Source organism: Bos javanicus, chromosome 5 (genome assembly GCF_032452875.1).
Source record: "Bos javanicus breed banteng chromosome 5, ARS-OSU_banteng_1.0, whole genome shotgun sequence".
In the NCBI taxonomy this organism is placed as follows: Eukaryota; Metazoa; Chordata; class Mammalia; order Artiodactyla; family Bovidae; genus Bos; species Bos javanicus.
In genome coordinates this window covers 89,169,689-89,197,636 of record NC_083872.1, presented here as the reverse complement: position 1 = coordinate 89,197,636, position 27,948 = coordinate 89,169,689, and the positions used below count along the sequence as shown (strand labels likewise).

The window sequence follows — 27,948 nt, the reverse complement described above, 5'->3', positions numbered from 1 at the left end:
TTGGTGGTTGTCTCAACTTGGGCTGCTAAAACAAAATTCCACAGACCAACTTACACAAGAGATGTTAGTTCTCATGGTTCTGGATTCTGGGAAGTCCAAAATGAAGATCCTGGCAGATTCAGTTCCTGGAGAGGGCCCTCTTTCTAGCTTGCAGACAGCTGCCTTCTTACTATGTCCTCACATGACATAGAAAAAGAGAATGAGCTCTCATCTCTCTTCTAATAAGGACACTAATCCCTTCATGAAGCATCCCATCTTGGTCACCTCATCTAAACTGAACTACCTCCCCATGGCCCACTCCCAGTGCCAGCATATTGGCGGTTGAGTTTTCAACGTATAAGTTTGAAGGGAACAAAACTTCAATCCATAACAATGGTCAGATGTATTTTTATTATGAAATTCTAAAAATCGAGCATTGTTCAATAACCCAACTTGTGTTTTAAATTGATGGGGAAACAGTGGAAACAGTGTCAGACTTTATTTTTGGGGGCTCCAAAATCACTGCACATGGTGATTGCAGCCATGAAATTAAAAGATGCTTACTCCTTGGAAGGAAAGTTATGACCAACCTAGATAGCATATTCAAAAGCAGAGACATTACTTTGCCAACAAAGGTCCGTCTAGCCAAGGCTATGGTTTTTCCAGTAGTCATGTATGGATGTGAGAGTTGGACTGTGAGGAAAGCTGAGTGCCAAAGAATTGATGCTTTTGAACTGTGGTGTTAGAGAAGACTCTTGAGAGTCCCTTGGACTGCAAGGAGATCTAACCAGTCCATTCTGAAGGAGATCAGCCCTGGGATTTCTATGGAGGGAATGATATTGAAGTTGAAACTCCAGTACTTTGGCCACCTCACGCAAAGAGTTGACTCATTGGAAAAGACCAATGCTGGGAGGGATTGGGGGCAGGAGGAGAAGGGGACGACAGGATGAGATGGCTGGATGGCATTATTGATTCAATGGACGTGAGTTTGAGTGAACTCCAGGAGTTGGTGATGGACAGGGAGGCCTGGGGTGCTGCAATTCATGGGGTCGCAAAGAGTCGGACACGACTGAGTGACTGAACTGAACTGAATATGCAGTTTTCTTTTTTATAGAAGGATCATCACATGTTTCATTTCCAAATTGTTTAATTATAATCAGAAATAGGCTTCAGGTAAAACAAAGTGAGCAGTGAACTTAGAAATTGGTGGAGAAATGCTTAATTTTTTTTCTCAACATGGAAGTAATATATAATATTTAAGTATTCATGACTTAAAGTCACTTAATGGCAGCAGTGTTTTGATCATAAACTTTAGTAAGGCCAAAAGCCACTGGACAAATCTATCAGTTAAGGTACACAATAAGTTTGTTGCATCCGATCATTAAACCACAAATCTTGACTATTGTCTGTTGAACTGCGAGTCTTGAATCCATTATTAAATATCCAGTACGTCTTTCTAATGGTGAAGGACAGGGAGGCCTGGTGTGCTGGAGTCCAAGGGGTCACAAAGGGTCAGACACGACTTAAGGACTAAACAACATCTTTCTAACCTTTTCCTCTGGGCTAAAAGGTTCCAACCTCTGTGTTTCTGCTTGTATCCATGTAGGAGGTTGGACATAGCATCTGCCCCAGATCCTTCAACTGATACTTTTCCATGGCCTTACCTTTACCAAGACCTGTTAAAAGGTCACCTCTATTTGACTAGGCCAAAACAGCTGGCCCTTCCATGTCCTCTCCTAGACCGTTCCACTTGTTTTGTATTTATATGGTTTTGGGAAAGAGATTCTTGAGCTTCAAAGCTTAAGTAAAGGATGGTAAAAACATTGGCCAATGAGTGGGGAGTTTTATTTTGGATAGTGGGCCTTCTCAGCCCTAAATCTCCTAAAGCTGGTAGCTCTTTGGGGAGTTAACTTCTTCCACCCCTTTATGAGACAACTGGCCTATGGAGTTGACTGGCCTTCACAGAGAATAAAGCCAAAACAAAGTAGGAATTAAACCCAGTGACCTCAACATCCAGTACCAAAATCCTCTATTCTTTCATCAAAGGTAATTTCTATCTTTGAGTATCTTAATAGCCATATTGTCCAGGTAATCTTTGCCAAGATAGGAGCTGTTTGAAAAAGACAAACATCATATGTGATTTCTAAAAAAAAAAAAAATTTGATACAAATGAACTTAATAAAGAAATAGACTCACAGACATTGAAAACAAACTTACAGTTACCAAAGTGGATGGAGTGGGGGGAAGGTAGATAAGAATTTCAGATTAACAAATACACACTACTATATATAAAATAGATAAACAACGAAGACCTACTGTAGAGCACAGGGAACTATATTCAGGGAACTATATTCAACTATATTTTGAAATAACCTATAATGGAAAAGAATCTGAAAAAGGTTTATATATATATATATGTATATATATATATATACACATATAAAACTGAGTATTAGTTTGCTGTGCATCTGAAGGGCTTCTCTGGTGGCTCAGACAGTTAAGAATCTGCCTGTGGTACAGACGACGTAGTAGACATTAGTTCGATCCTTGGGTCAGGAAGACCCCCTGGAGAAGCCTGGAGAATTTCCTGAAACTAATATAACCTGCACCCGAAACTAATATAACATTGTTTATAAACTGTACTTCCATTCTTAAAATGTATAAATTAAACAATTTTTTTCTAAAGGTAGGCGCTGTTGTGTGTGTGAACACAGTAATCACGGATCTTGTGAGAATGCAGTTTAAACTTTGTGTTGTTTAAGTTGGGCCTGGGCACCCTGAAGTCGACTAGAAGAATTCAGATAACATCAGTGATAGGAGCAAAATTATCTGCATTAAATATGCCTTTTAAAAAAGTTTCAGAGAGAAAAACAAGTATCACATATTTATGTATATGCAATCTAGAGAAAATGGTATGGGTGAACCTATTTGCAGGGCAGGAAGAAAGACCAGACGTTAAGAAGAAACATGTGGACAGAGGCATATGCAGGAAGGGGAGGGTGAGACAAAACGGGACACGGGGATTGACATACGTAAACCACCGTGGGTGAAAAATAGATAGCTGGCGGGAACCCAATGCACAGCATAGGGAGCTCAGCTCAGTGCTTGTGATGACAGACAGGGATGGAATGCGGGGGGGCGAGGGTGTGTGTGTGAGAGAGAGGGAGCTTCACGAGGAGGGGGACATGTGAATACATACGGTTGATTCTTGTACAACAGAAACTAACACAATATTGTGAAGCAATTACACTCCAATTTTTTTTTTTTTTAATGAAGGAAAAATAGGTTTCGGATCCAATTTGTCCAATAGCCACTGCCAGGTCATCAGGTCAGCAGAATAAAATGTAATGTTTTTGCATGTCAACTGTTTTGTAATCAAATAAGTAACTTCTTTTTTAGCCCATTTCTAGATTTAGACCTGTAAAACTCTTTAACTTTTGTGATTTAACAAAAACATTTGATTGGGAGTCAATGCCTTTTTAGAACAAACTTACCTTCTCGCATGTTACTTTTGATAAGACTAGAATATTGATAACATGTCAAAGCCATTCTCCTCACTTGTGCGTATTATGCTGAAAATGGTGGCTTTGATGTAAAACATCTGCTTATGAATTCATTAGCGAACCTGTTATAGACAAAGCACATAAATTTATTTTTTCTTAAAATCGTAATTTCAAAACACAGTTTGGCAATTTATTTTCCTGTCCCTCTTTCTAGAACCTTTGTGTGTGTTTGGTATGGAAAGGGGAAAAAAGACATTTTAGTTGTTTATTGATGAATGATCAGTCATTTCAGTCATGGCTGACTCCTTGCAACCCTATGGACTGTAGCCTGCCAGGCTCCTTCTGTCCATGGGATTCTTCAGGCAAGAATACTGGAGTGGCAGTGGGTTGCTGTGCTCTCCTCCAGGGGATCTTCCCAACCCAGGGATCAAATCCACATCTCCTGCAACTCTTGCATTGCAGGTGGATTCTTTACCTGTTAAACCAGCAGGGAAGCCCAGTTGCTTGTTCAGTTCAGTTCAGTTCAGTCGCTCAGTTGTGTCCGACTCTTTGCGACTCCATGAATCGCAGCACGCCAGGCCTCCCCGTCCATCACCAACTCCTGGAGTTCACTCAAACTCACGTCCATCGAGTCGGTGATGCCATCCAGCCATCTCATCCTCTGTCATCCCCTTCTCCTCCGTTGCTTGTTAGGATAACCTAATAACTGGGTTTCAGTTATGAGTTCTTTTAAAATATATCTTCTTTTTTCTATTGCTTTTTCTTTGGAACTTGCTACAATCCCTTGAAATTAATTTATAAAATCCTAAAACCTAATCTTTAGGTTTTAAAAAAATCTAAGATTTTTCTCTAGATATGGTGGTAATCTTTTAGTCCTTAGTTTTTATCTTCCTCCTCTCCTAAACAGTAGAAAATACTACATTCACGGTTCTGGCTCTTTCTTGCTTTAATTATTCTTTAAAGGGAGTAACTATTTCTTAAGTTTCTACCTACAAACTCCTTTATATATTTCATTCTCATTTACTAACCAAATCTCCTTTCTGCATATGACTATCAAGTCCAAATGTCAGATGCCCAAACCTCAATCTCTCTTGCAGAAGTATTTACAGGTAGATAGCCTCACCCATCAGAGAAGGCAATGGCAACCCACTCCAGTGTTCTTGCCTGGAGAATCCCAGGGACAAGGGAGCCTGGTGGGCTGCCATCTATGGGGTTGCACAGAGTCGGACACAACTGTAGCGACTTGGCAGCAGCAGCAGCAGCACCCATCAAGCTTCAATCCCAAGACAAACTCGTCTGTTCCTTCTCCATATGCCCTGATATTTCTATTGCTAGCCATTCTCCTAGTCATGCAGACTTTAAGCTTTCAAGTTTTTTAGTTTGTGTTATCACTTTTTATTTACTACTCAAAATGTCCAAGGGTCAGAATAGGATCTATCAGCATCACTTGGGAGTTGATTAGAAATGCAGATTCTCAGGCCCCATCCCATCTGTACTGAATCAGAACACACATTTTAATGAGATTCCTGGATGATTCAAAACCACATTAATAAATACCTGCAGAGCACTACTCTAACATTTAGAAGAAAGAGATCATCTCTCTCATCCATGGTACCTTAGCACATGGTGGCCACTCTGATCCTTGTTCACTGTCTGCCTGTGTGTGTAACTGTTTCAACTAAAGAAAGTCTTGCTGAAAGTGAAAGAGGAGAGTGAAAAAGCTGGCTTTAAGCTAAGCCTAAGCTAAGCTAAAAACTAAGATCATGGCATCTGGTCTCATCACTTCATGGCAAATAGATGGGAAACATTGGAAACAGTGACAGACTTTATTTTCTTGGGCTCCAAAATCACTGCAGATGGTGACTGCAGCCATGAAATTAAAAGACACTTGCTTCTTGGAAGAAAAGGTATGACCAACCTAGACAGCATATTAAAAAGCAGAAATATTACTTTGCCGACAAAGGTCCGTCTAATCAAAGGTATGGTTTTTCCAGTAGTCATGTATGGATGTGAGAGTTGGACCATAAAGAAAGCTGAGTGCCAAAGAATTGATGCTTTTGAGCTGTGGTGTTGGAGAAGACTCTTGAGAGTCCCTCGGACAGCAAGGAGATCAAACCAGTCAATCCTAAAGGAAACTAGTCCTGAGTATTCATTGGAAGGACTGATGCTGAAGCTGAAACTCCAATACTTTGGCCACCTGATGCGAAGAACGGACTTATTGGAAAAGACCCTTATGCTAGGAAAGACTGAAGGCAGGAGGAGAAGGGGACGACAGAAGATGAGATGGTTGGATGGCATCACTGACTCGATGGACATGTGTTTGAGCAAGCTCTGGGAATTGGTGATCAACAGGGAAGCCTGGCGTGCTGCAGTCGATGGGGTTGAAAGAGTCGGACACAACTGAGTGACTGAACTGAACTGTACATATTTGGGTCATAGCCCTCTTGCCTTCTCCAAATTCCTTTTTGCAGTTCTCTTCCATATGATCAATTTTTCCTCCTCTGCCGATCATCTCCATCAGCATACAGGTTCTGCAAATGGTCATCAAAAGAAACCAACAAACCTGGTTGATTTAAGCAAAAGAGGACTTTCTTCAAAGGACACTGCAGGTGGATCGCTACCTCCTCAGCACTGCATGCAGGAGTCTGTCACTAGCATTGTAGCCAGTATTGCCCACACAAACTTGAGCATCCTACAACCACTGCTGCACCAGAAAGTGCTTCTCCCAGTCCCCACTTATTCCCTCCCAGCTCCAGTCTCCATCCAAGTGGGTACATCTGATTGGTGAAGCCTGTATCATGCCCACACTCTACCTGATAGGGAGACTGGGAAGGAGTATCTGACATGTTCAGCATCTACAATAGAGGCAGGACACTGCTTCCCACCAAAAGTCATAATTTATAGTTTAGGGAATTTCAGAAATTTCCTTCAATTAAAAGGATTCAGATGTTATTGAAAGGTTAAAAAAAATAAATAATCCCATTTCTACCACACTCATTTATCTTTTTTCAAAGTTTATTTTTTCCTTTCCCCCTTTTGGTGAAATTAAAAAAGATTGTCCACACTGGTCTTTATTTCCTCATATCCTATTCTACCCAATCTAGCATTGTTCCTCAAAAGCCATCATATTTCCAATCCAGCAGACACTTCTCAGCTCACACAGTTTAACCTTGCAGTGTTATTGGGTATTCTCCCAGCTCCCATGATCTTATGGTCTCTTGGAATTTCACTTTTTTCCAATTGCTTCAGCTCAGCTTCCTTTGCTGACTTTCCCTCTGCTCAATCTCTGTATATTTGTTTTCAGAGCTCTATCTTTTCCTCTCTAACTCCATTCACTCCCTAAGTATTCTTTCAATTTCAATTTTTTCCTGGCTTAAAATTCTCAAATCTGATAATTCTTGCCTTTAGAAAAAAATCTACAGACCTGTTTGCTGAGCTCTAGAGTTTTGCATCTGCAACTGCTTACTTTGTACTTCTCCATGTATGTCTAATACATATTTTAATTTTAATATGTCCAAAGAGAATTCTTAATTTCCCTCTCTAAATTGGTTCCTTATGAAGTCCCTCCAATTAGGGCTTCATCATTCATCTGGTATTTAAGCCAAAAATCTCAGAATCATCCTTGATTTATTTTTCTTAAACTCTCATATCCCATTTATCTACAAGTCCATATTTTCTACCGCCCAAATTCATTACAGCTCTCCATTCCCTACAAGCACTCCCCTAGTCTAAGCCATCATCATCTTTTGCCTATTGCCAAATTGACATTTGAACTGGCCCATTTCTTCCTCTCCATCCTCAATTCATAGCACCCTCTCCAGACCCCTACACAACTTTGCTCCATTGATCACCTTCCTGTTCTTCAAACAAGCCAAGCTCTTTGCCATCCCAAGATTTTGCATTTTTCTTCTGCCTAGAATGTCAGCAATACTAAATCCATGCCAGCTTATCCCATTCTGACTCCACCTTATCCTTCCAGATCCCTTTTGATTTTTACCTTCCCTAAACTAGCAGAAACTTGTCTTTTTGATTCATGTTTGTGTCCCATGGGATGTCTGATACACAGTAGGCATTCCATAAATATTTGTTAAATAACTGAATTAAGTGAATGACTGATGTCATATTCCATTGAGATTCCCTAACCTTTTCATTCCTATCCAAATGACTCATCTTTACTCACTGGTGATAGCTTGATAGCTAGTTATCTAAGACAAGTTTTGTTCATTTACTTTTGATTCTGCCTGGGGTTATTAAACATTCTTTTAATAATAATAATAATAATGCCTTGAAAATCTAGTAAGAAAACCAAAGGTTATGATGCTGATATACTCAGAATATCTCCTGGCTGATGTGGGCAGTAAATGATGTTCACCCATCAATCATTTTTCCACTTCCTGCAACTGAATCTCCCTGGAGGAGTCATCAGATGCTCTCAATCTTGAAGATTGACAGGAAGTCCCTGCAGACACCAACTCTATGCAACATCAGGAGGGATCCTTGACACTGAGATTTAAAAGCCCCACTCTCAGAACAAGACTTAGAAAACTCACAGGCTAAGTTCTAGTTATTGCAGCTTCTGGAAAGGTGCAGAACATGAAGGTAAGGAAAAGTTTTATTTGAGACTTTTTAGCTATTTTATAAAAAGCTGTATTGTGTTTTTTTTTTTAACTCTTTCATGTTTAATGTATTTCAGAGTCAAACATTATGCCCTTAAAATATCAGATTCATTTGATTTTACAAAGAAAAAAATTCACTTATTCTCTTAAATCCTCGTTTGGGTTAAATAATTAAAATATTTCTAAATAATTTTTTTAAAAGATCTCTTTGTGAATTAACTAGATGATAAACTGGGGAACTCCCTTCCCCCCTACACTCTGAGTGCTAAAACAGAACATAGCAAAAAAAAAAAAAAAAAAAAGGTGGGGGGTGTAATTGTCCAGGAGCGAAGGAAAACAGTAGAAGATTCTATAGGCACAGAAATAACTTTGATCTTTTCATGCAGGGATTCAAAAGTCTGGTGGTAATGACCTTGACCCTCTTCCTGGTGTTTTCTTTCATGGGAAATTGCAACAGTGCTCCGCAGGTAATCACAAGCAAAAATTGGGGCTCCTCTATGCGCTGGGTACTTCCTTCCTTCCTTCTTCCCTCCCTTCTTTTCCTTCTTTCTTCTCCTTCCTTCCCTTCCCTTTCTTTCGTTCCCTCTCCTCCCTTCTGGTTTATTTCTAATGCTGGGCTGGGCAGCAACGCCTCACTAACTGCTTTCCTCTTCTTGGGTTGTAGAGACTCTTTGAGAGAAGGAACTGGACTCCTCAAGCTATGCTCTACCTGAAGGGTGCACGTATGTTCCAAACACTTTGCTCTTTTGACAATGGTAAAGGGAGAGCCTTAAAGGGGCTCTTAAAGAGCCTTAAAGGCCCTTAAAGGGGCGCATGAATCCGTGGGACAGATGGAGACCTGCGGAGAGAGAATACTATCGAGGTTGTTCCCATAAATAATTGAGGTCATCCTGGTCTCAGTTAATCAAGGAGAAAGGTCGGGGGTGGAGGTGGGGGTGGGGTGGGGAGGATAATCAGAAATCCTCTAACCAAAACCGGAAGGTAGTTGGCTCTTGCTCAAAGCAAGATTGGGGTTTCCCAGGCACACAGCCCTGGCTGGTGAGCGAGACCGCCGCCCCTTCCGAAGCGCTGGGGAAGGCGCGCGGCTTTCCCGGTGGTCTCTTCCCCCTACCGCGCTGGGGACCCGGGGGCCCGGAGGCCTGCAGCCCCGCGCGCCCCGGGTGGGAGCACCGGCCTCGCCACCCCGGCTCGCCCGCTCCTGGTCCGGAAACTCCCACCGGCCGGGCCGGGCGGGCGCTGAGCCCTTGTCTCGCCTTGGCAGAGGGGCGCCGCTTCCTTTCCGACCAGAGCCGGAGGAAGGACCTCTCCGACCGGCCGCCGCTCGGTGAGTGCGCGGGATCCAGGAGGCCGCGGGCGCCGGAAGACCGCGCGGGTCGGGAGGGCGCACTCCGCCCCCGGGAAGGCGGGCTCCGGGGCCGCCCAAGGGAGAGCCGGCCCCGCCCGGGCCGGCTGACCTTAAGGATAGAGATCCGGTGGCGGGAGCCGGGGTTCCGCTCCAGACAGCCGGGGACGGGGGGAGTGGCGGGGCGGGGGGAAGGGCGGAGAGGTCAGGACGGGTATGAGAGCTGTGCGCCTGCCCCTAGAAATGAGCCTCCCGTTTAACGCAGGGTCTTTTCAAGATTTCCTTTAAACTCTGTTGTTACAAATGTTATCATCGTCGTCATTATTATAATAGTGCTTTGCCTAAAAACTTCAAACGCCTTTGTTTTATTACTGAAAAGAACTATCAAAAGGTTCAAAGCCAGAAATAGTGAAGAAGTGGGGGGCCTTTAAGGATGGAGCCGGAGACTCTTTCATGATAAACTTTCCACGCCGTTGGATTAAAAAAATAGCAATATCATTCATTTTGATAAGCATTCAAGATTGCTGAAAATTACCAAGTCTACTCGTTTTGAAAAATACCAAACACTGTTTTGAGCACGTAGTAGGTGCTTATCAAATTTTGATTTACCTTCTTCAGGCCGGCACCTTATTTACTGTAGGAGGGTAAGGTTTGTTTTCCCACTTCTGTAGATACCCAAAAATCGTGGTTTGTGTTGAATCAGGACGGTCTGTCTTCCATCAGCTTAGGTTTGAAATAGTTTTGAATATTTTTCAGATTCTCTTTCAGTCAAATAATTGCCTTATATGTGGCCCAAAAGGTAGATTAGTTTCTCAAACTGCTTTGGAAGGAGTAAGAAAGAACTAGACTCCAGGCAGTGTGTGTGTGTTTGTGTGTGTTAGTCGTTCAGTCATGTTTGACTCTTGCAACCCCACTGGGCTCCTCTGTCCAAGGAATTCTCCAAGCAGAAATACTGAGTGAGTTGCCATTTCCTCCTCCAGGGGATCTTCTTGACCCAGGGATCAGACTTCAGGCAGAGTCCCCTCTAAACTTTTCCACTCAGGCATCCCATTTTAACCTCTGAGGGGGATAATTCCTCCTGGGCTCTTTATCTTAATCCTCCTTGCTTTAGTGAAATTTGCTGTAGTATATAGTTTAAATTCTCTTCCATTCCTTGTCATAATATAACCAACTGTAAGTAATGTCCAAGGAAAGTGTGAAATGTTTCAACTTGTAAAAATCAGTCTGTGCAAGGGGCTCTTTGCTGAGCAATCAAAAAGCTATTTCACAGAGATTTTTCTAGTATTATAGCATAGTGGAATAAGACTTATCTATATGAATATTTAGGAATCCCTGGTGACAGATGGTAAAGAATCTGCCTGCACTGCAGGAGACCAGGATTTTATCCTAGGGTCGGGAAGATGCCCTGGAGAAGGGAATGACAACCCACTCTAGTATTCTTGCCTGGGGAATCCCATGGATAGAGGAGCCTGGTGGGCTCCATGAGGTTGTGGAGTTGGATACAACTGAGCAACTAACAGTTACTTACTTATATGAATGCTTAAATGCTAATAGAACCTGTTTATGTTTTTTCATTTCTCCAGAAAGACGAAGCCCAAATTCCCAACAACTAACTCTTCCAGAGGCAGCAGCTGTACTATTGGCTTTTTTGCAGAAACCACAAGAAGGTACAAGCATAGTGAACTCTTTTAACTGCAGGACAGAGAAGCTTTGAGTGCTTTGGAAATTCTGTGTTGAATACAACAAAGTTGCTTTTATTTATTTAGATTTTAAAAAATAATTAACAGTTGCCCAGGCCATCAGAAATTCAGAGATGTTTATTATTTACAGACTACCATATTTTTCATTATAGTGAGTCCCAAGAATGTAAAAACATTTCCTTGATGAGATGGTGGGATTTCACGTTAATTCCATAATCCATAGCCTTTTGGAGCTTTTATTTCTCTTAGAACCCTAGAGACGCCAACTTCATTATTTTATATTTGAAAAAACTGAGGCCAAGTACTCACAAATCCAATTACTTGCTATTAAAATTTGAAGCAAATGAAATAGCTGAAAATCATTCATGTTTAACTTACAAACAGGGCAGTTTCTTATGGTTCACCCTAAGAGATACGGGCTAGTTCTGATGCTAAATGCTAAACTTGTGTGATTTGTGTTTCACTATTCAACTTCTTGGATTTTCCCAATGGCTCGGTGGTTAAAGAATCTGTCTGCAGTGCAGGAGACACAGGGATACTCAGGTTTGATCTCTGGGTTGGCAAGATCCCCTGTAAGAGGAAAATGGCAACCCACTCCAGTATTCTTTCCTGAAAACTCCCATGGACAGAGGAAACTAGTGGGCTACGGTCCACGGGGTCGCAAAGAGTCGGACATGACTGAGCAACTCAGCATGCACACATACAGCTTCTTGCATGCCAGGATTAGGTGTGATCTTCAAATAGAGACTCTCTGTCCCTGTGGCATTAAAACCACTATTTGCATTAAGGCATCTTGTAACACATTAGCCTGGACTTTGGAATATAACAGGACTGGGTTCAAATCCTGGCCTGACTGTTTTCCTATCTGGGTGGCTTTAGTGTCATTATTGCTAAAAAGGAATAATGACATCCATGGGCAGGGTTGCTCTAAGAGCCAAATGAAACAAAGTATGTAATTTTTTATTACTGTTAACAATAGAGGTCATCAAAGCATAATAAATAGACCTAGACATTTTGCTCTCAAAAACTGTAATGATGCCATATTTATGATATGATTTAAATGATAAAATGTATTTAAAAAAATACAGTGAGTAGTGTGTGCTCAGTCGTGCCTGACTCTGAGACCCCATGGACTGTAGCTGACCAGACTCCTCTGTCCATGGGATTTCCCAGGCAAGAATTCTAGAGTGGATTGCCATTTCTTCCTCCCAGGGATCTTCCTGACTGAGGGATCAAGCCGGCATCTCCTGACTTGGCAGGTGGATTCTGTACCACTGAGCCACCTGGTAAACTCCCTGGTGGGTCAGAGCACAAACTGCTGGCCTGCTGCTCTGACACTTTGCTGATGAAGAAAACCCTATGCTCACTGCCTGGTATTGGATGGGCGATGTCTGGGAAAGGAAGAGAGCAGGAGGTTCTTTCTGGCTTCAAACTTATGGCTTTGTTGTGGAAAAACAAAACAAAAACAACCCTACAAGAAGCAAATTGAAAAGACAGGGATAAAGAGGTCTTTTGAACTCAGAGCAAGATGGGAGTTGACTTGGTTGCGTGGAGGAGGTTGTACTATTTAATTCAGCAAATCTGCATTGATGTCTGCTAGGTGCCAGGCACTGTGGCAGATAGAGAAAAAAGCAGGTTAAACAAAAAAGAAAAAATGAGAAGGAGATGGTGGTGGAGAAGTGGTGGTCCAGTGGTTAAGACAGCATCTCCTGCATTGTCAGGCAGATTCTTTACCATTAGCACCACCTGGGAAGCCCAATACATTTATTAATAATTGATTCATCCGTACTAAGTGAATTACCTCCTAAGATTACCCACCATTATCATCCGTACTTTACAGATGAGGAAATAGAAGCACAGAAAGATTGAGTAGCTTGCCTATTCTCAGGAGGCAGGGACATACTAGAACCGGGCTGAGAAATAGGAGGTAGCTGGTTCTTCATCAGAGAATTAATCACATGGTCTATGGATTTTTAGCAGAGAGGGAACATGGTAAAGGAAGATGTAACTGGTTATGGCTTATAGGGTAACCATCAGAGCAGGAACAATAGTTACAATATGAGAACATCTACCGTGCATCAGATGTTAATGTCATCCTTGTAGCTCAGAAAACTGAACCTTTCTGGGGTGTATATCCTTTCCTAAGGCCACGCGGTTAGAAGAAGTGATATGGGGAGTTTAACTCACGGCTGTGGGCATCTGTAACTCTTGCCGTCTCTCAAACGGATGGTGATAAGAGGAAGGCTGGAGAGGGGAGTCAGTGAGAAACTAAGGCAGTCATTCGGGAGTGGAGTCATGAGGTCAGCAGGAATGGAGGCATACCACAAGGAGAGCAGATAACAGAGGGTAACTATTTGCTAAAAGCATAACACAGAATGGATAAGCAACCAGGTCTTACTGCATAGCACAGGGAACTATCAAATATAGCAGAATGCTTAGTAAGAGTAGAGAAATCAAAGGAGGAAGAAGATTGTGTTGGGTAGGAAGGGTCGTTAAAGAGGAGTGGGATGGGGGCGTGGGAGGGAGGCTCAAGAGGGAGGGGATGTATGTATACTTATAACTGATTCACACTGTACAGCAGAAACTAACACAGCATTGTAAAGCAGTCATCCTCCAATTTAAATTTTTTTCAATTAAATAATAATAAAATAAATTGCAGTTCACAAATCTTTCCCTTGCCCTGCCCAGTGGTATGATTTACTGCTGCTATGCCCATTCTGAAACCTTGTTTGGAGGGAATTTGGGAAAGGAAATTAAACTGCAGAGTTAAAAGAAAGTGGGTGTGTGCTGGCATGGCCTTCAGAATTCTTGCAATGAAAAGATGAGAAATAGTTGAGTCATGGGTAGAAGATGCTGCATCCAACATTTGGCATTCTTAGTGATTCTTGAAGTCAGACGAGGATAGCACAAGTAGAGATGAGGGGATCATGAAGTCTGAGATTTCATTGCTGGGAAGATTTGCAGAGCCAGAAAGGAAAGTGAGCTGGAAGGGAGAAAGGAGAGCTCGTTTTAAAGAGAAAGAGAAGGTAAACTTCCCTGACAGTCCAATGTCTGAGACTTTGAGCTCCCAAGGCAGGGGGCTTCTGGTCAGGGAACTAGATCCCACGTGCCACAACTCAGACCTAGCACAGCCAACTAAATTAATAAATATTTTTTAAAAAATAAAGAGGAGAAGGATCTTCATTAGAAACTACAGAAGGATTTGACTCTAGGTCTCCATTTCAAGTCTTTTGGAAAAATAAATTCAAGTTTTTAGTTCTTTAAGTTTCTGAAGTGGCTTGTCTCTGATGATGAAATTAGAAAGCAAAATTTTATTAGTCTAAATTGATGGGAAATTTTGGATTCTTACATGATAGATTAATCAGTGTTCATCTTTATATTTTTATTCTGAAGTCCCTAGATATGATTTGGACTGACTCTTTGCGACCCCATGGGAATTCTTCAGGCCAGAGTACTGGAGTAGATAGACTTTCCCTTTTCCAGGGGATCTTCCCAACCCAGGGATCAAACCCAGGTCTCCCACATTGCAGGCAGATTCTTTACCAGATGAGCCACAAGGGAAGCCCTTATTTTAAGTAGTGGATTATTATTTTAATGGAGGATATACAGGGATGATTCCTTTCTTGGCTTATTTTTCCTTTCCTTTAAATACACTGCTGCTGCTGTTGCTAAGTCACTTCAGTCGTGTCCGACTCTGTGCCACCCCAGAGATGGCAGCCCACCAGGCTCCCCCGTCCCTGGGATTCTCCAGGCAAGAACACTGGAGTGGGTTGCCATTTCCTTCTCCAATGCATGAAAGTGAAAAGTGAAAGGGAAGTTGCTCAGTCGTGTCTGACTCTTAGTGACCCCATGGACTGCAGCCGACCAGGCTCCTCCGTCCATGGGATTTTCCAGGCAAGAATACTGGAGTGGGGTGCCATTGCCTTCTCCCTTTAAATATCCACTACCCTAAAACAGATAACTATTAAGGACCTACTGTATATCACAGTGGAGAAAGAAATGGCAACCCACTCAAGTGTTCTTGCCTGGAGAATCCCAGGGATGGGGGAGCCTGGTGGGCTGCCGTCTATGGGGTCGCACAGAGTCAGACACGACTGAAGCGGCTTAGCAGCAGCAGCAGCAGCAGTATAGCACAGAGAACTCTACTCAATACTCTGTAATGACCTATATGGGAAAAGAAGTGGATACATGTAAATGTGTAACTGATTCACTTTGCTATACAGAAGAAACTAACACTATAATAAATTTTTTTAATGTTTTAATTTAAAGAGTAAATAGAGCAACTGATTACCTGCAGTACTTTGAAGTTTGATAGCAATTCAGATTAAACTAACTCAGATATTCCAACTATAATGTTACTAACTAGAGGAAAGTGGTTTTCTCTAGAGATGACCTTAGACAAAATGAACAGTGAAATTTACCTCTGGTAACTTCCTCTCCCTTCCGCATTGTCAGTTTCAGCCCTGAGACCCAGTTTTAATTCTAGGAGCCTAGTGTCCTCTCAGTATGTTCCCACACAAGAAGTGATTCCTCCTACTCTGAAGTTTTGCAGTCCCATCCAACTAACAAATGTCCCTTCTTTTTGTATTCCTTCTACCCCAGGCCTCTAGTTCAGCTAATAAGAGAATATGTGTTCCTTTGGCATCTTTCCTAACCAGAGTGCATTTTAATAGGAAATATAGAAACAGTGGGACTTCCCAGGTGGTGCTAGTGATAAAGAATCTGCCAGCCAGTGCAGGAGATGTAAAAGACTCAGGTTTGATTCCTGGATCAGAAGATCCCCTGGAGGAAGTTATGGCAACCAACTCCAGTATTCTTGCCTGGAGAATCCCATGGACAGAGGAGCCTGGCAGGTTACAGTCCATAGGGTCCCACAGAGTCAGACATGACTAAAGTAAATTAGCATGCATGCATGCATAGAAACAATACCTTGCTGCGAGTGCACGGTTCCACTAGTGAATATTTTAGACATGAGGCATATTTAGAGAAAGACATGTGGCCATTTTGGATTTCTACTAAACACACCATGTAAATTCATTCACTTTGGCGACCCACATGTTAGATACGAATTCTATGATGGGTCCCAAGCTGAGGGAGGAAATTTTTTAACAAAATCAATCAGAATCCAATTAGGGGGCATTCCGTAGCAGAGGCCATGAGTTGACATAATGTAAGGGGGGCAAATCAAATGTTTACTTCCTGAAGTTCTCTTCATCTTGTGTCTTCTTCTTGTAAAAAACAGGATGTGTTTATGTTATGTATTTTTTTCCCTTACAGCTGGAGATGAAAACTTGGATCAAACCAGATTCCTAGAAGACAGTCTGCTAAACTGGTGAAAATATACCAGATTCCATTCAATTATCATTCTATTCTTGTTGAAAACATGAGCCATGTGAATAAAGCCTGTGGACCCTTTTCCCTTCATTTGTAATCTTAGGAACATGTACAGCCAGTTTTATTCTTCCAGAAGCTAAAGTGATGCTGCGTTCTTAGAACATCACTGCTTTCTCCATGACTTCAGGTCCTATTTAGATCACCTGGTGTCTTACTCTTGAATTTAACCCATTTATAGTTATTAGGTTGAAGACTCTTTAGAGTGTTCCTTCTTTTTGTTACAATACCCATCTTGATTTAATCATTCTTAGTTGTTTTGTTTTTTTTTTCCATTTTATTACCCGTTTGCATTGTCTTAGCACTCAACACTGAATCTCCTCTCCTTTCCCCCCTTTCTTCACCTCCAAGGAGAGAGAGGTGGGAAGCATGGGAGGATGGGAAAGAGTGAAATGTGATTGTTAGTATCCAGGAGAGGTGAGTTGTCAGGAAGGGAACCAGGGGGGATGACTGGGAAGAAGCCCTGTGATCAGACACGACACGCTGGTTGCTAAGGGAGGGGGACCCTTGGTGAGGCAGGAGCCAGTGGAAGGTTCTATAGTGGGGTGCTCCCCCTGTGCTCTCTGGGCATTTCCCTGAATTCAGTTTAGAAACAAGGATCTAAAAGTTACTGGAAAATAAGATGGAAACATACTCCACTCCTGGATATATTGTACAAAAGAAAGGAATCATTTTTTTAGAGCCATTTTCCTTGGCTAAGCAGATTCAAAGACTGCTTACTCTAACTGTCTAGAACTTTAGGCTTTATTTGCCTCTGGAGGAGGAAACAGCAACCCACTCCAGTGTTCTTGCCTGAGAAATCTCAAGGACAGAGGAGCTTGGTAGGCTGCAGTTCACAGGGTTGCAAAGAGTCAGACATGACTGAGAGACCGAGCACGCAGTAGACTTTATTCGCATTAAAACATAACATAAAGGCACTCCGAAAATGTAAGTGCATGATCCTAGGCCTAGTTTATTCAGTTTTTAAAGTCAGCTATACAGTCGACAGTTTTTCAGTACTGTCTGAAAAATAAAATATGCACTACCTACAGCAAGCATATGGTATATTTATTTGGAATTACAATATGACCAGCATGTTAATTATTTCTGACTTAATTAATTGAAAGTTGTTACTGATAATTGTCATAAGTGGAAAGCATTGTCAATTCTTATTATCACCAGTATATAAGCTATTAGTGAGTAGGTAAAGAATATCATTATATGAATGTCTCTGTAACTTGGAATTACAGTTTTACTGTATTAAGTAAACAAAACCCTATATGTAAGATTTGTCTGTATCTCATTTCATAATTGAATAATGCAACTGTTTTCAAGTTAATGTAACATGGATCTCTGCCAAAAACTTAATATGCTAGCATTAAAAAATTCTTTGTGGCATTAAAATATACGCCTGTCATTAATTATTATTTGATTTTAAAGTGGATTTTCTAGACAGTATAAATGTCCAGTCTATTGAGAATTATTTACTCACCTGACATAGACTTGCCCATTTGAACTACTTAAATACTATGTCTATTTGGAGAATACATTTAAAGTCTATCTTACAAAGTAATTCTTCCACCTAAAACAATCTCAAGCATTTCCCACTAAAACAGAGCTTTTAAAAGCTGTCTAAATGGCCAACAGCTGTTAAAATATTACCAGCTCCAATATTAGAAGTATTTGAATTTCCTGAACTTTCTTCTGTTATAAAGATGTGCTCATTAACACAGTAGTTGCATGAAGACCCATATGCCTGGTTTGCTATAACTTTCTATCTCTCCTGGAGTGTCTTTGCAATTCTCTTCATTTCTGCGTTTTCAAAACCGAGATGAATCAAGTGATCAGTGGTCAAAATCTTTCACATTGTATGACTTGTATTTTATTTATAATTTTTCAGAATTATTCAACTTTCTGCTTTACTTTTTAAAAATTTTGAGTATAGTTGCTTTATCCCTGAAGAAGGGTATGGCAAGCCACTTCAGTATTCTTGCCTGGAGAATCCCATAGACAGAGGAGCCTAGAAGGTTACAGTTCGTATGGTTGCAAAGAGTTGGACACAACTGAAGTGACTTAGCACACATGCATGCATAGCTGCTTTATAATGTTGTGTTAGTTTCTGCTGTACAACAAAATGAATCTGCTATATATATATGTATATATATATATACATATATCCCCCCTCTTCAGCCTCCCTCCCACCACCCCCCATCCCATACCTCTAGGTCATCATATAGCAACTTCACACTAGCTTCTATTTTGCACATGGTAATGTATATACATGAGTGCTACTCTCTCAATTCATCCCACCTCCCTTTGAGTAACTCATCTCACCTCTCAATTCATTCCACCCTCCTCTTCCCCCTGCCCCTCATGTCTACAAGTCCATTCTCTACATCTGCGTCTCTATTCCTGCCCTCAACGTAGGTTTGTTTGGCTTGTATGTTAAAATTGGGAAATATTTGCCTCCTATCCATGTCCATGTCCTAAAATACCCCACTTCTGGATTGGCCTCGCAGGCACTTTCATACCATCCAGTTGCTCTCGCCCTCTTTGCCTCTATATCCTTCTTCCCCTGTGGCTACGTGGCCCCCAGGTGGGCTCTCAATTATCTTCTGTTTCCCTGGGTTTCCCCAGTGGATGTCTTGTCTCCCCCAATCCCCACATCACCATGGTGATCCTAAGCAAGGAGAGAAGGAGATAGGTCCTAACAGGTTACCTCCAAGTAGCATTTCTTCTTTATCTGCTGATAAGAAAAAGAAGTCTATATCCTACCAACCCGGAGTTGCATTATTTTACCTTGGCCTCAGGACAAAGGGCAATTGGGACTGCAACTTGCTGGCTTCCTCTTACTGGACTATAAATTCCTTAAGGAAATGTTCATGTCCAATTTGATTTGATCCTTACAACCACAATGTGAAATGGGCAACTATGTCTCCCACATTACTTCAGAGAAATTTTGTCTCCCCCTAAGATGTCTCTTTGAATATCTTCAAGTATATACTTAACCAATCCCTCTTCTGAGACCTCCTGAAAAGCTATTTGAATAGCACTTGTAATATTTTATATTCCCATCTGTATATGTAACGCCAGCTCTATTCACCCTTCTTCCTACCACAGAAGAAAGTGTCGTACAATGCATTCAAAAAAATCTTGCTGTCAGCTGGTCAAGCACACAGTTTTCTATAGTTCCTGACCTCCAGTTTATGGATACATACATTTTTTTCTTTTTTGGGGGGGGGGCCTCGCTCCATGGCATGTAGGAATGTTGTTCCCTAATCAGGGATTGAACCCACATAAGCTTCATTGGAAGCGTGGAGTCTTAACAACTGGACCACCAGGGAAATCCCACACATTCTTTGTTTTTTTCCTTTTTTATACATACATTGTTTAAGAGCATCAACTTTCTTATCTCTGTTTCTTTCATTAAAATCGTGTATAAGGCACTGATAGGCACAGAGTCATCTAATGATCCCATTGGTTGCTCCTCACTGAGCTTTGTCAAACTTGGGAAAATGACAACTAAACACTGAGTTTTGTCAGTCTTGGGGGAACAACAACTAAACACTGAGCTTTGTAAGTCTTGGGGAAAGAACAACTAAGCACTGAGCTTTGTCAGTTTTGGGGAAATGACAACTAAGTGCCTGGAGCAAGGGGTTGGAGTCAGATGGCAGCAGCTGTCTGAACAGAGGACCAAATGCAGCGTAGAAATTGATTCCTGCACATGCCACTGGAAGCCAAGTGTTTGCAAATCAGTCTTTCCCCGTGACCTATACCATTTGTACTCATTTCTAATCAGAAAACTATTCTTTCATTTTAAAAACAACTTGAATTTTAAAGTTTTCTATTAAGAAGTTATAGCTTCTAATAGAGTTCATGCTTTCAACCACTTACCAATCAAGAGGATCACTTGAATACACACATCACAACATCACATCACTTTACTAGGGATATAGTCTCATGGCTATTGCAACAGTGAAACCCATTTTCATTATGAGATCTTTCTGGTGCTTCAGCAAATGGGTATTTGAATTGTAATACAAATCTATTTCGTATTTTGTTTTTCTAATCTCCTCTGCAGAGCTTTCCAAACTGCTCTGCAGGTGCTGGGTTAGTTGGAATCCATTGGGCATTTTTTAAGGAGTAGGCTTTAGGTAACTTATTTTCCTTGCCCACAAACCTCTAAGTGAGGAAGTTTGCCATGATCTTCCATTTTGGTCTGAGATGTTGCTAATGTCTGCCATTCTTCTACTCTCCTCTAATTATGGGGCAATAGGAGAGCTGGAATTCAGTTTCCACTGGCCTTGCATGATCTGATTCCAGCTTGAGCTTCATCCAGCCCAGCATTTCTCATGATGTACTCTGCATACAAGTTAAATAAGCAGGGTGATGATATACAGCCTTGACGTACTTCTTTGCCTATTTGGAACCAGTCTGTTGTTCCACGTCCAGTTCTAACTGTTTCTTCTTGACCTGCATACAGATATCTCAGGAGGCAAGTCAGATGGTTTGGTATTCCCATCTCTTTAAGAATTTTCCACAGTTTATTGTGATCCACACAGTCAAAGGCTTTGGCGTACTCAATAAAGCAGAAGTAGATGTTTCTCTGGAACTCTCTTGCTTTTTTGATGATCCACCGGATGTTGGCAATTTGATCTCTGGTTCCTCTGCCTTTTCTAAATCCAGCTTGAACATCTGAAAGTTCTTCTTTTAACTTATTTAACTTATATGCAGAGTACATCATGAGAAATGCTGGGCTGGATGAAGCACAAGCTGGAATCAAGATTGCTGGGAGAAATATCAATAACTTTAGATACACAGATAACATCACTCTTATGGCAGAAAGCAAAGAACTAAAGAGCCTCTTGATGAAAGTGAAAGAGGACAGTGAAAAAGTTGGCTTAAGTTCAACTTTCAGAAAACTAAGATCATGGCATCTTGGTCACATCACTTCATGGCAAATGGATGGGTAAACAATGGAAACAGTGACAGACTTTATCTTTTGGGGCTCCAAAATCACTGCAGATGGTGACTGCAGCCATGAAATTAAAAGACACTTGCTCCTTGGAAGAAAAGGTATGACCAACGTAGACAGCATATTAAAAAGCAGAGATATTACTTTACCAACAAAGGTCCATCTAGTCAAGGCTATGGTTTTTCCAGTAGTCATGTATGGATGTGAGAGTTGGACTATAAAGGAAGAGCACTGAAGAATTGATGCTTTTGAACGGTGGTGTTGGAGAAGACTCTTGAGAGTCCCTTGGACTGCAAGGAGATCCAACCAGTACATCCTAAAGGAAATCAGTCCTGAATGTTCGTTGGAAGGACTGATGCTGAAGCTGAAACTCCAATATTTTGGCCACCTGATGCAAAGAACTGACTCATTGGAAAAGACCCCAATGCTGGGAAAGATTGAAGGCAGGAGGAGAAGGGGTCAATAGAGGATGAGATGGTTGGATGGCATCACTGACTCGATGGACATGAGTTTGAGTAAGCTCCGGGAGTTGGTGATGGACAGGGAAGCCTGGTGTGCTGCAGTCCATGAGGTCACAAAGAGTTGAACATGACTGAGCAACTGAACTGAACTGCATGATCTGATACACTGTCGTTGTTTCTTTTCCTTTTTTAAAAAATTACAGGTTATGTATTTATTTATTTTTGGCTGTGCTGGGTCGTGATTGGTGCACACAGGCTTTCTCTAGTAGCAGCAAGTGGGGACTACTCTTCTTTGCGATGCGTGGACTTCTCATTGCAGTGGATCCCTTTGTTGTGGAGCATGGGCTCTAGGCGCTTGGACTTCAGTAATTGTGGCCCATGGGCTTAGTTATGCCATGGCATGTGGAATCTCCCAGACCAGAGAACAAACCCATGTCCCCTGCATTGGCAGGAGGATTCTCAACCACTCTCAGTCATTCTCAAACATGACCACCAGAGAAGTCCCTGTTTCTCTTCTTTTATTGCCATCAACAACCCAAAATTGAGCAGACCTAAAGAGAACCTTGGAGAAGGCAATGACACCCCACTCCAGTACTGTTGCCCAGAAAATCCCATGGATGGAGGAGCCTGGTAGGCTGCAGTCCATGGGGTCGCTAAGAGTCGGACATGACTGAGCAACTTCACTTTCACTTTCCACTTTCCACTTTCATGCATTGGAGAAGGAAATGGCAACCCACTCCAGTGCTCTTGCCTGGAGAATCCCATGGATGGAAAAGCCTGGTAGGCTGCAGTCCACGGGGTCGCACAGAGTCGGACACGACTTAAGTGACTTAGTAGTAGTAGTAGTAAGGAAAACCTTTATAGACCTGGGCCAACCAATAAGCCAACCAAGGCGTTCTCTGTTCTGGAAAAATAATCCACAGGTGAATTTGGGGTTGGTTTGTTTTTTGCTAATTTAGGTTTAACTACATTGAAAACATTAATATGTTTAACTACAACCATTCAACAATGTCTCAGAGACACTGTCCTTATTATAATAGACTCTCTATTTTCTTTTGCTAATATTTTTTAAAGATAGTTTTAAATGTTATCCTTCATTAGGCACTATTTTATAGTAAGTGTTTTTGAACATATTATTTAAATGCTGAAAAGAATTTTAAATAAGACATTATCAATGCGGTTAAACTTTAAATATTCATATATTTATTCATATGGATTTAACAGTTTATCCCCTATGGAAGACTAACCAAGTTTTCAAAAAGACTTTCCTTTTACACAATAGAAAAAACTGATATAGTCAGGTGGCACAGTACAGATGATAACATCTTCCCACCATTAATTTGAGAAGTGACCTTGTACATACACATTAACATAGCAAGATCTGGATTTTGGATAGCTATTGTCTTATGGAATTTGATTGTCTGCAAAAGTAAGCTTAAATTCATGGTTCTGATTCATGTGAAAAATAAAAATAATCACTAAAGACCAAATTATTTGAAATATAAAGGTAGAACACATTCATGGCTAAGGTCAGGATCCTTTGGGGATGGGATGGCAGACTTGTTTAGCAGGTATAGAAGCTGTTTAAACACTAACCAAAGGGTTATGGTGATGATAATTTAAAAATCGACATTAGGAAATGAAAATTCTTACCGCTTAAAGTAACCATTTTTAAAAACACTTCCAGTCTTCTTCCTATAATTAACACTTTTCCTCATGACCTAAATTGACTGGAGAAAAGGAATTGGGGAAAATAACTGGGATTTCATTATAAATTGCAAAATTGCCATTCACTTAACCTCCGCTTTTTAGGCAGAGAATAAGTCCCAATGTAATACTGAGAGGAAGAGAGTGAAACGTGTGGCATTTCCATTTCTATCAATAATCATTCTTACTACATTCTCACTAAGTTAGCCTGTTGGACCAGGGCGGAATTCAATTCTTGTATTCTCCGTGCTGCTTCTTCTTCCCGCGAGGAACGTGACTCAGAGAAAACGGAGACTTGATATTTAACCGATCCCTTTCGGCCTCTTCCTCCTCGTCGTATCTCTCATCCTCATCGTCACCCTCCGCATCGCTGCTCTGAGGACTGGAGCCCTGAGATCCCGACGGAGAAGGTGGTACCGAGGGCGGCCTGGGATACTTAAACCCTTCTGTCTGCCAAAGCCAAAAATAAGACACAAAACATCAGAACGACTTCTTGATTTTTCAGTGAGGTAAACACTTGGCATGTGCATCTAATAAAATCACAGATGGATATTTTTTGTGGTCTGTTCAGGGGCTATTAATTTTTACTTAATTTGACTCTGGTACCACCAAGTTCAAGAGAGATTCTTTAAATAAATAGCTTCATTTTACTGAGCACTGAAATGTGCCAGGTGCTATGTGTATGTGTGAGCGTATTTAATCTCCAACCAATCTGTTCCTCCCATTTACAGAAGAAAATTGAGGGTCCAAGAGGGTCCAAATGATTTGTTCAAGGTCATACAGCAAATGGTAGAGCAAAGATTGGTTGCAGAAGACCTGAATATTTTCAGAGCCTCTACAGACCTGGGCCAACTAATAGGTCAGTCAAGATGTTCACTGTGATCTAAGTGTAACAATTCTCAACAATTCTGGAAAAAACTAATCCATGGGTGAATGTGGGGGTTTTTTGGTCAGTTTAGGTTTAACTACATTTAAAACATCGTGCTGCAGTCCATGGGGTCACAAAGAGTCAGACATGTCTGAGTGACTGAACTGAACTGAAAACATTGATACGTTTAACCACAATCATTCAGCAATGTCTCAGAGACACTGTCCTTATTATAATTAAGTAGGCTATTTTCTTTTTGCTAATATTTTTAGGATGATTTTTGGGATGATCTGGCTGTGACTACCCGAGAGCCCTTAATATCTACTGCCATGATACCCTGTTGAGATTATCAGTCTCTATTTCATCCTTCAGATTTATTCAACCAAAATGTAGAACATGGGCAGCCTGGATATCCATGGACAACCACCATTAGAAAGATTCCTGGAAGCCAGGCCACTTCGTTGACCTTGAAATTCCACCGGTTCCATTTATTTCAGTTAATGAGCATTTATCACTAGGTTTTAATCAATTCCCCTTCTACCTAAGATGCACTGGGATAACTCACTGGATAAACAGGCACTGAGCACCACCTGTAGGACAGACACCCTAATGCCACTGGGGAAACAGAAAACCATAAGGCTTCATCAATCAGGAAGACAAATGTAACAGCACTTGTCATTCTGAATTTCAACTATTCTTAGACACTATTCTGTCAAGACTCTGATACTTTACCTGGAAGCAATACAAAACAAGAGAAAAAAAAAGAGCTGAGTCCTATACTTAGCATAGGAGGTCAATACTTATTTAGTTGAATTAGTTGAATAAGTGGATAAATGTAGCTGAATTATCATTCAGGGCAGTGACTGCCTCTAAATACTCTAAGCAAGTCACTCTGAGGACGTGGACATGGGAACGGAAACAATCATGGACATGGGAACTGAAATTTATAAACTGAGGGATTTATGAAGCCCTTTCATTTTCTCTATTAGCAAATTTTACCTCAGGTTAGCTTTCTACATCTGGTCCTAAAATACCAAATAAAGGTGAATATAAGGTATTGGGAAAAATTGTTTATGGTAAAAACCACTCCTCACTGAAAAACTACATCTACATTTGGAGTATCTATAAATACTTGACGAAGATCTCTAGTGCCGGGAGCCATCTCCCGGCATATTGCATATTGAGTGCAGCACTTTCACAGCATCATCTTTCAGGATCTGGAATAGCTCAACTGAAATTCTATCACTGCCATGAGCCAGCGTGAGGAACTCCGCCCATGGCAAAGGTCATGAGGAAGGAGGATTGGCATACGCAAAGGTGGGACTGAGCCTCAGGAGTCCCCCTGGAAATTCTTGAGCATCTACCCCCAAAACCAGAGTCTGCTTACTTTACTGCTTTGTGCTCTCACCTACACCTCTGACTTTACAGGGGGCTGTCCCCTACTACCTCTCTCTGAAAAAGAGTTAACTTACAGCTCCAGTTAATAAAGTTCCTGGGTCTGATAGTGTTTCAACCTACAATCTCCTTTGGAAGTCCTCTAGCCTGCCTGAATAGGTTTTTCCGGCCACATGTGATTGCTCAGAGCCTCTCAACTGTGAGAGGCATGAGATGTTCTAAATTGTCTAAATACAGATTCCTTTGAGCAGTTAAAAGATTGATTAGAAATTGTATTGGTGAAGGGTTTTTCACTTGTTGGGCCAATGTTTGCTGCTAAGTCTCCATATCCCTTACCTGCTGTGTCCCTGGCAGTGTTTATAACCTGGGACCCTTGAGTTAATTCTTTTACTTGTTACAGCCCACCACACCTTTGCCCTATAGGAATGCAACTTTATCTAATGCTTTTGGAGCGTGGCTCCTGACCAATCACCTTTAGAGAAAAATAAGTTTTCTGAAGAAAGGGTCTTAAAATGTTAACAGGCCTCCGGGCCAGAAGATGATGCAAATCACCTAAACTTTTGCATATGATATGTTTGCAGGAAGAAAGCCTGGCTTACTGCATGACTCTACCCCTTCCCCCATTATCCTCTATGCATAACTTAAGGTATAAAAACTACTTTGGAAAATAAAGTGCGGGCCTTGTTCACCGAAACTTGGTCTCCCCATGTCGTCCTTTCTCTCACCTTCTGGCTGAATTATTCAGCCTCTTTTCTTCACTGAATTTCCTCACTGAGCTATCCTTATTTAACCACTCTTTATATCCTTAATTAATGTTTAATTAAGCAATTGTTTCCTGATCTTCGCCGACGCCATCCCCGCTTCGAATTCCCTGGATCCACCGGGCCTGGACCCCAGCACTCTAGCTTTTAGAAATCCTTGAATTTGATGATTCGTATAATTGCTCACAATCCTTGCAGAGCCCACAGAAGCTTATCAATGAAGATTTACACGAGATGTTGGCTCTTGTGGGGCATGGAACTACTAACTAAGCTAAAATAGATCCCATGATCAATGGCAGAGGTTTCATCTTTTTGCACCTAAGTGTTCACCTGATGGGGAGGGGACAGAGAAGTTTAGCTCTTGGACCACTGTGTAGACTTCTGTAAGGACTTATTCCACTGAAGAGAAATGTCTGATGCTGCTCTACTTAGAGCTGTATTTCCTTCTAAGTAAATGTGATAACAAGTAGTCTCTTCTAGTCTCATGAATATAAATGTCTAAGATGACTTTAGAGGAAGACTCCCTGGTGTGCATGGCTGAATGGAACAGAAATGGTCATCTAGTCCAATTTTTTCTATGGTGCTTGAAGTCTCTCTATTATTCTTGCCGAGTCTTCAACCAATATTTAAACATCTCCTTGAATAGCAAATTCACTTCTGATGAAAGTAGGCCAGTTTACTTTTCGACAGCTCTCAGAAGAACAGATGTCTCAGAGAAGTTTCAGGCACCAAAGCAGGAGAGTTTTCATTTGAAAGTGCTTCTCCAGTGACACAAAGTAGCTGACTGCTGATCCTAGGTATGCTGCTACTGCTACTACGTCGCTTCAGTCGTGTCTGACTCTGTGCGACCCCATAGACGGCAGCCCACCAGAATCCCCGTCCCTGGGATTCTCCAGGCAAGAACACTGGAGTGGGTTGCTATTTCCTTCTCCAAGAGATCCTAAGTATAGACTAACTGAATTGAGGGCTTAGAGATGGTCTGACTTGTCAGTTTCTCTACTTGTTTTGTTGTAACACTATGAAAAAGTATAATAATTTGTGAATTTAGCTACTTTCAAATACAAGGACTTACTACACATAAACCATTTAGCTTTTAAAACAAATAAACAATACATAAACTATTTACCGTTGGTGGTGATGTGGGTTCCATGTGGAATTTTTCTGGAAAGGCTCTGCTTAATGTCAGGTGCCTGGCATGCTGGTAATACTGTGATAGAAAATCAATCCATGGTTAAAAAAAACATTTATAGTTATATATTTATATCTCAGTG

The 27,948-nt window shown here is 41.3% G+C and overlaps 2 protein-coding genes across 6 annotated transcripts in view; one reads left to right on the top strand and one right to left on the bottom strand.

Annotated features, from left to right (window-relative positions):
* Positions 1-7,893: 7,893 nt before the first annotated feature.
* On the top strand, positions 7,894-17,914 carry SPX (spexin hormone). Of its 2 annotated transcripts, XM_061417673.1 has the most exons (6): positions 7,894-8,081; positions 8,485-8,565; positions 8,763-8,820; positions 9,360-9,422; positions 11,024-11,107; positions 16,418-17,914. In XM_061417673.1, exons 1-6 carry the CDS (start codon positions 8,076-8,078, stop codon positions 16,474-16,476), a joined length of 351 nt encoding a protein of 116 aa, XP_061273657.1. In that variant the 5' UTR covers positions 7,894-8,075; the 3' UTR covers positions 16,477-17,914. The 2 variants fall into 2 exon arrangements, with proteins under 2 accessions (XP_061273657.1, XP_061273659.1); XM_061417675.1 differs by lacking the exon at positions 7,894-8,081 and having other exon boundaries at positions 8,479-8,565.
* A 5,212-nt stretch (positions 17,915-23,126) lies between these two features.
* The window catches only part of GYS2 (glycogen synthase 2), a 58,573-nt gene continuing 53,751 nt past the window's right edge, over positions 23,127-27,948 (bottom strand). For 3 of the 4 annotated variants that reach the window (XM_061417670.1, XM_061417669.1, XM_061417671.1), the window contains 2 exons: positions 27,804-27,884; positions 23,127-24,103 (listed from right to left, as the gene is read on the bottom strand). In XM_061417670.1, the coding sequence (XP_061273654.1) occupies positions 23,882-24,103; positions 27,804-27,884 (303 nt within the window). In that variant the 3' untranslated portion in view covers positions 23,127-23,881. The remainder of the gene's footprint in view (positions 24,104-27,803; positions 27,885-27,948) is intronic. The other variant, XM_061417672.1, reaches the window with a different exon arrangement.

Coding starts and splice junctions, on each gene's coding strand:
- SPX (XM_061417673.1), top strand. Junction 9,423..11,023: donor CTCCGACCGGCCGCCGCTCG/GTGAGTGCGCGG, acceptor TCATTTCTCCAG/AAAGACGAAGCCCAAATTCC. Junction 11,108..16,417: donor TTTGCAGAAACCACAAGAAG/GTACAAGCATAG, acceptor TTTCCCTTACAG/CTGGAGATGAAAACTTGGAT.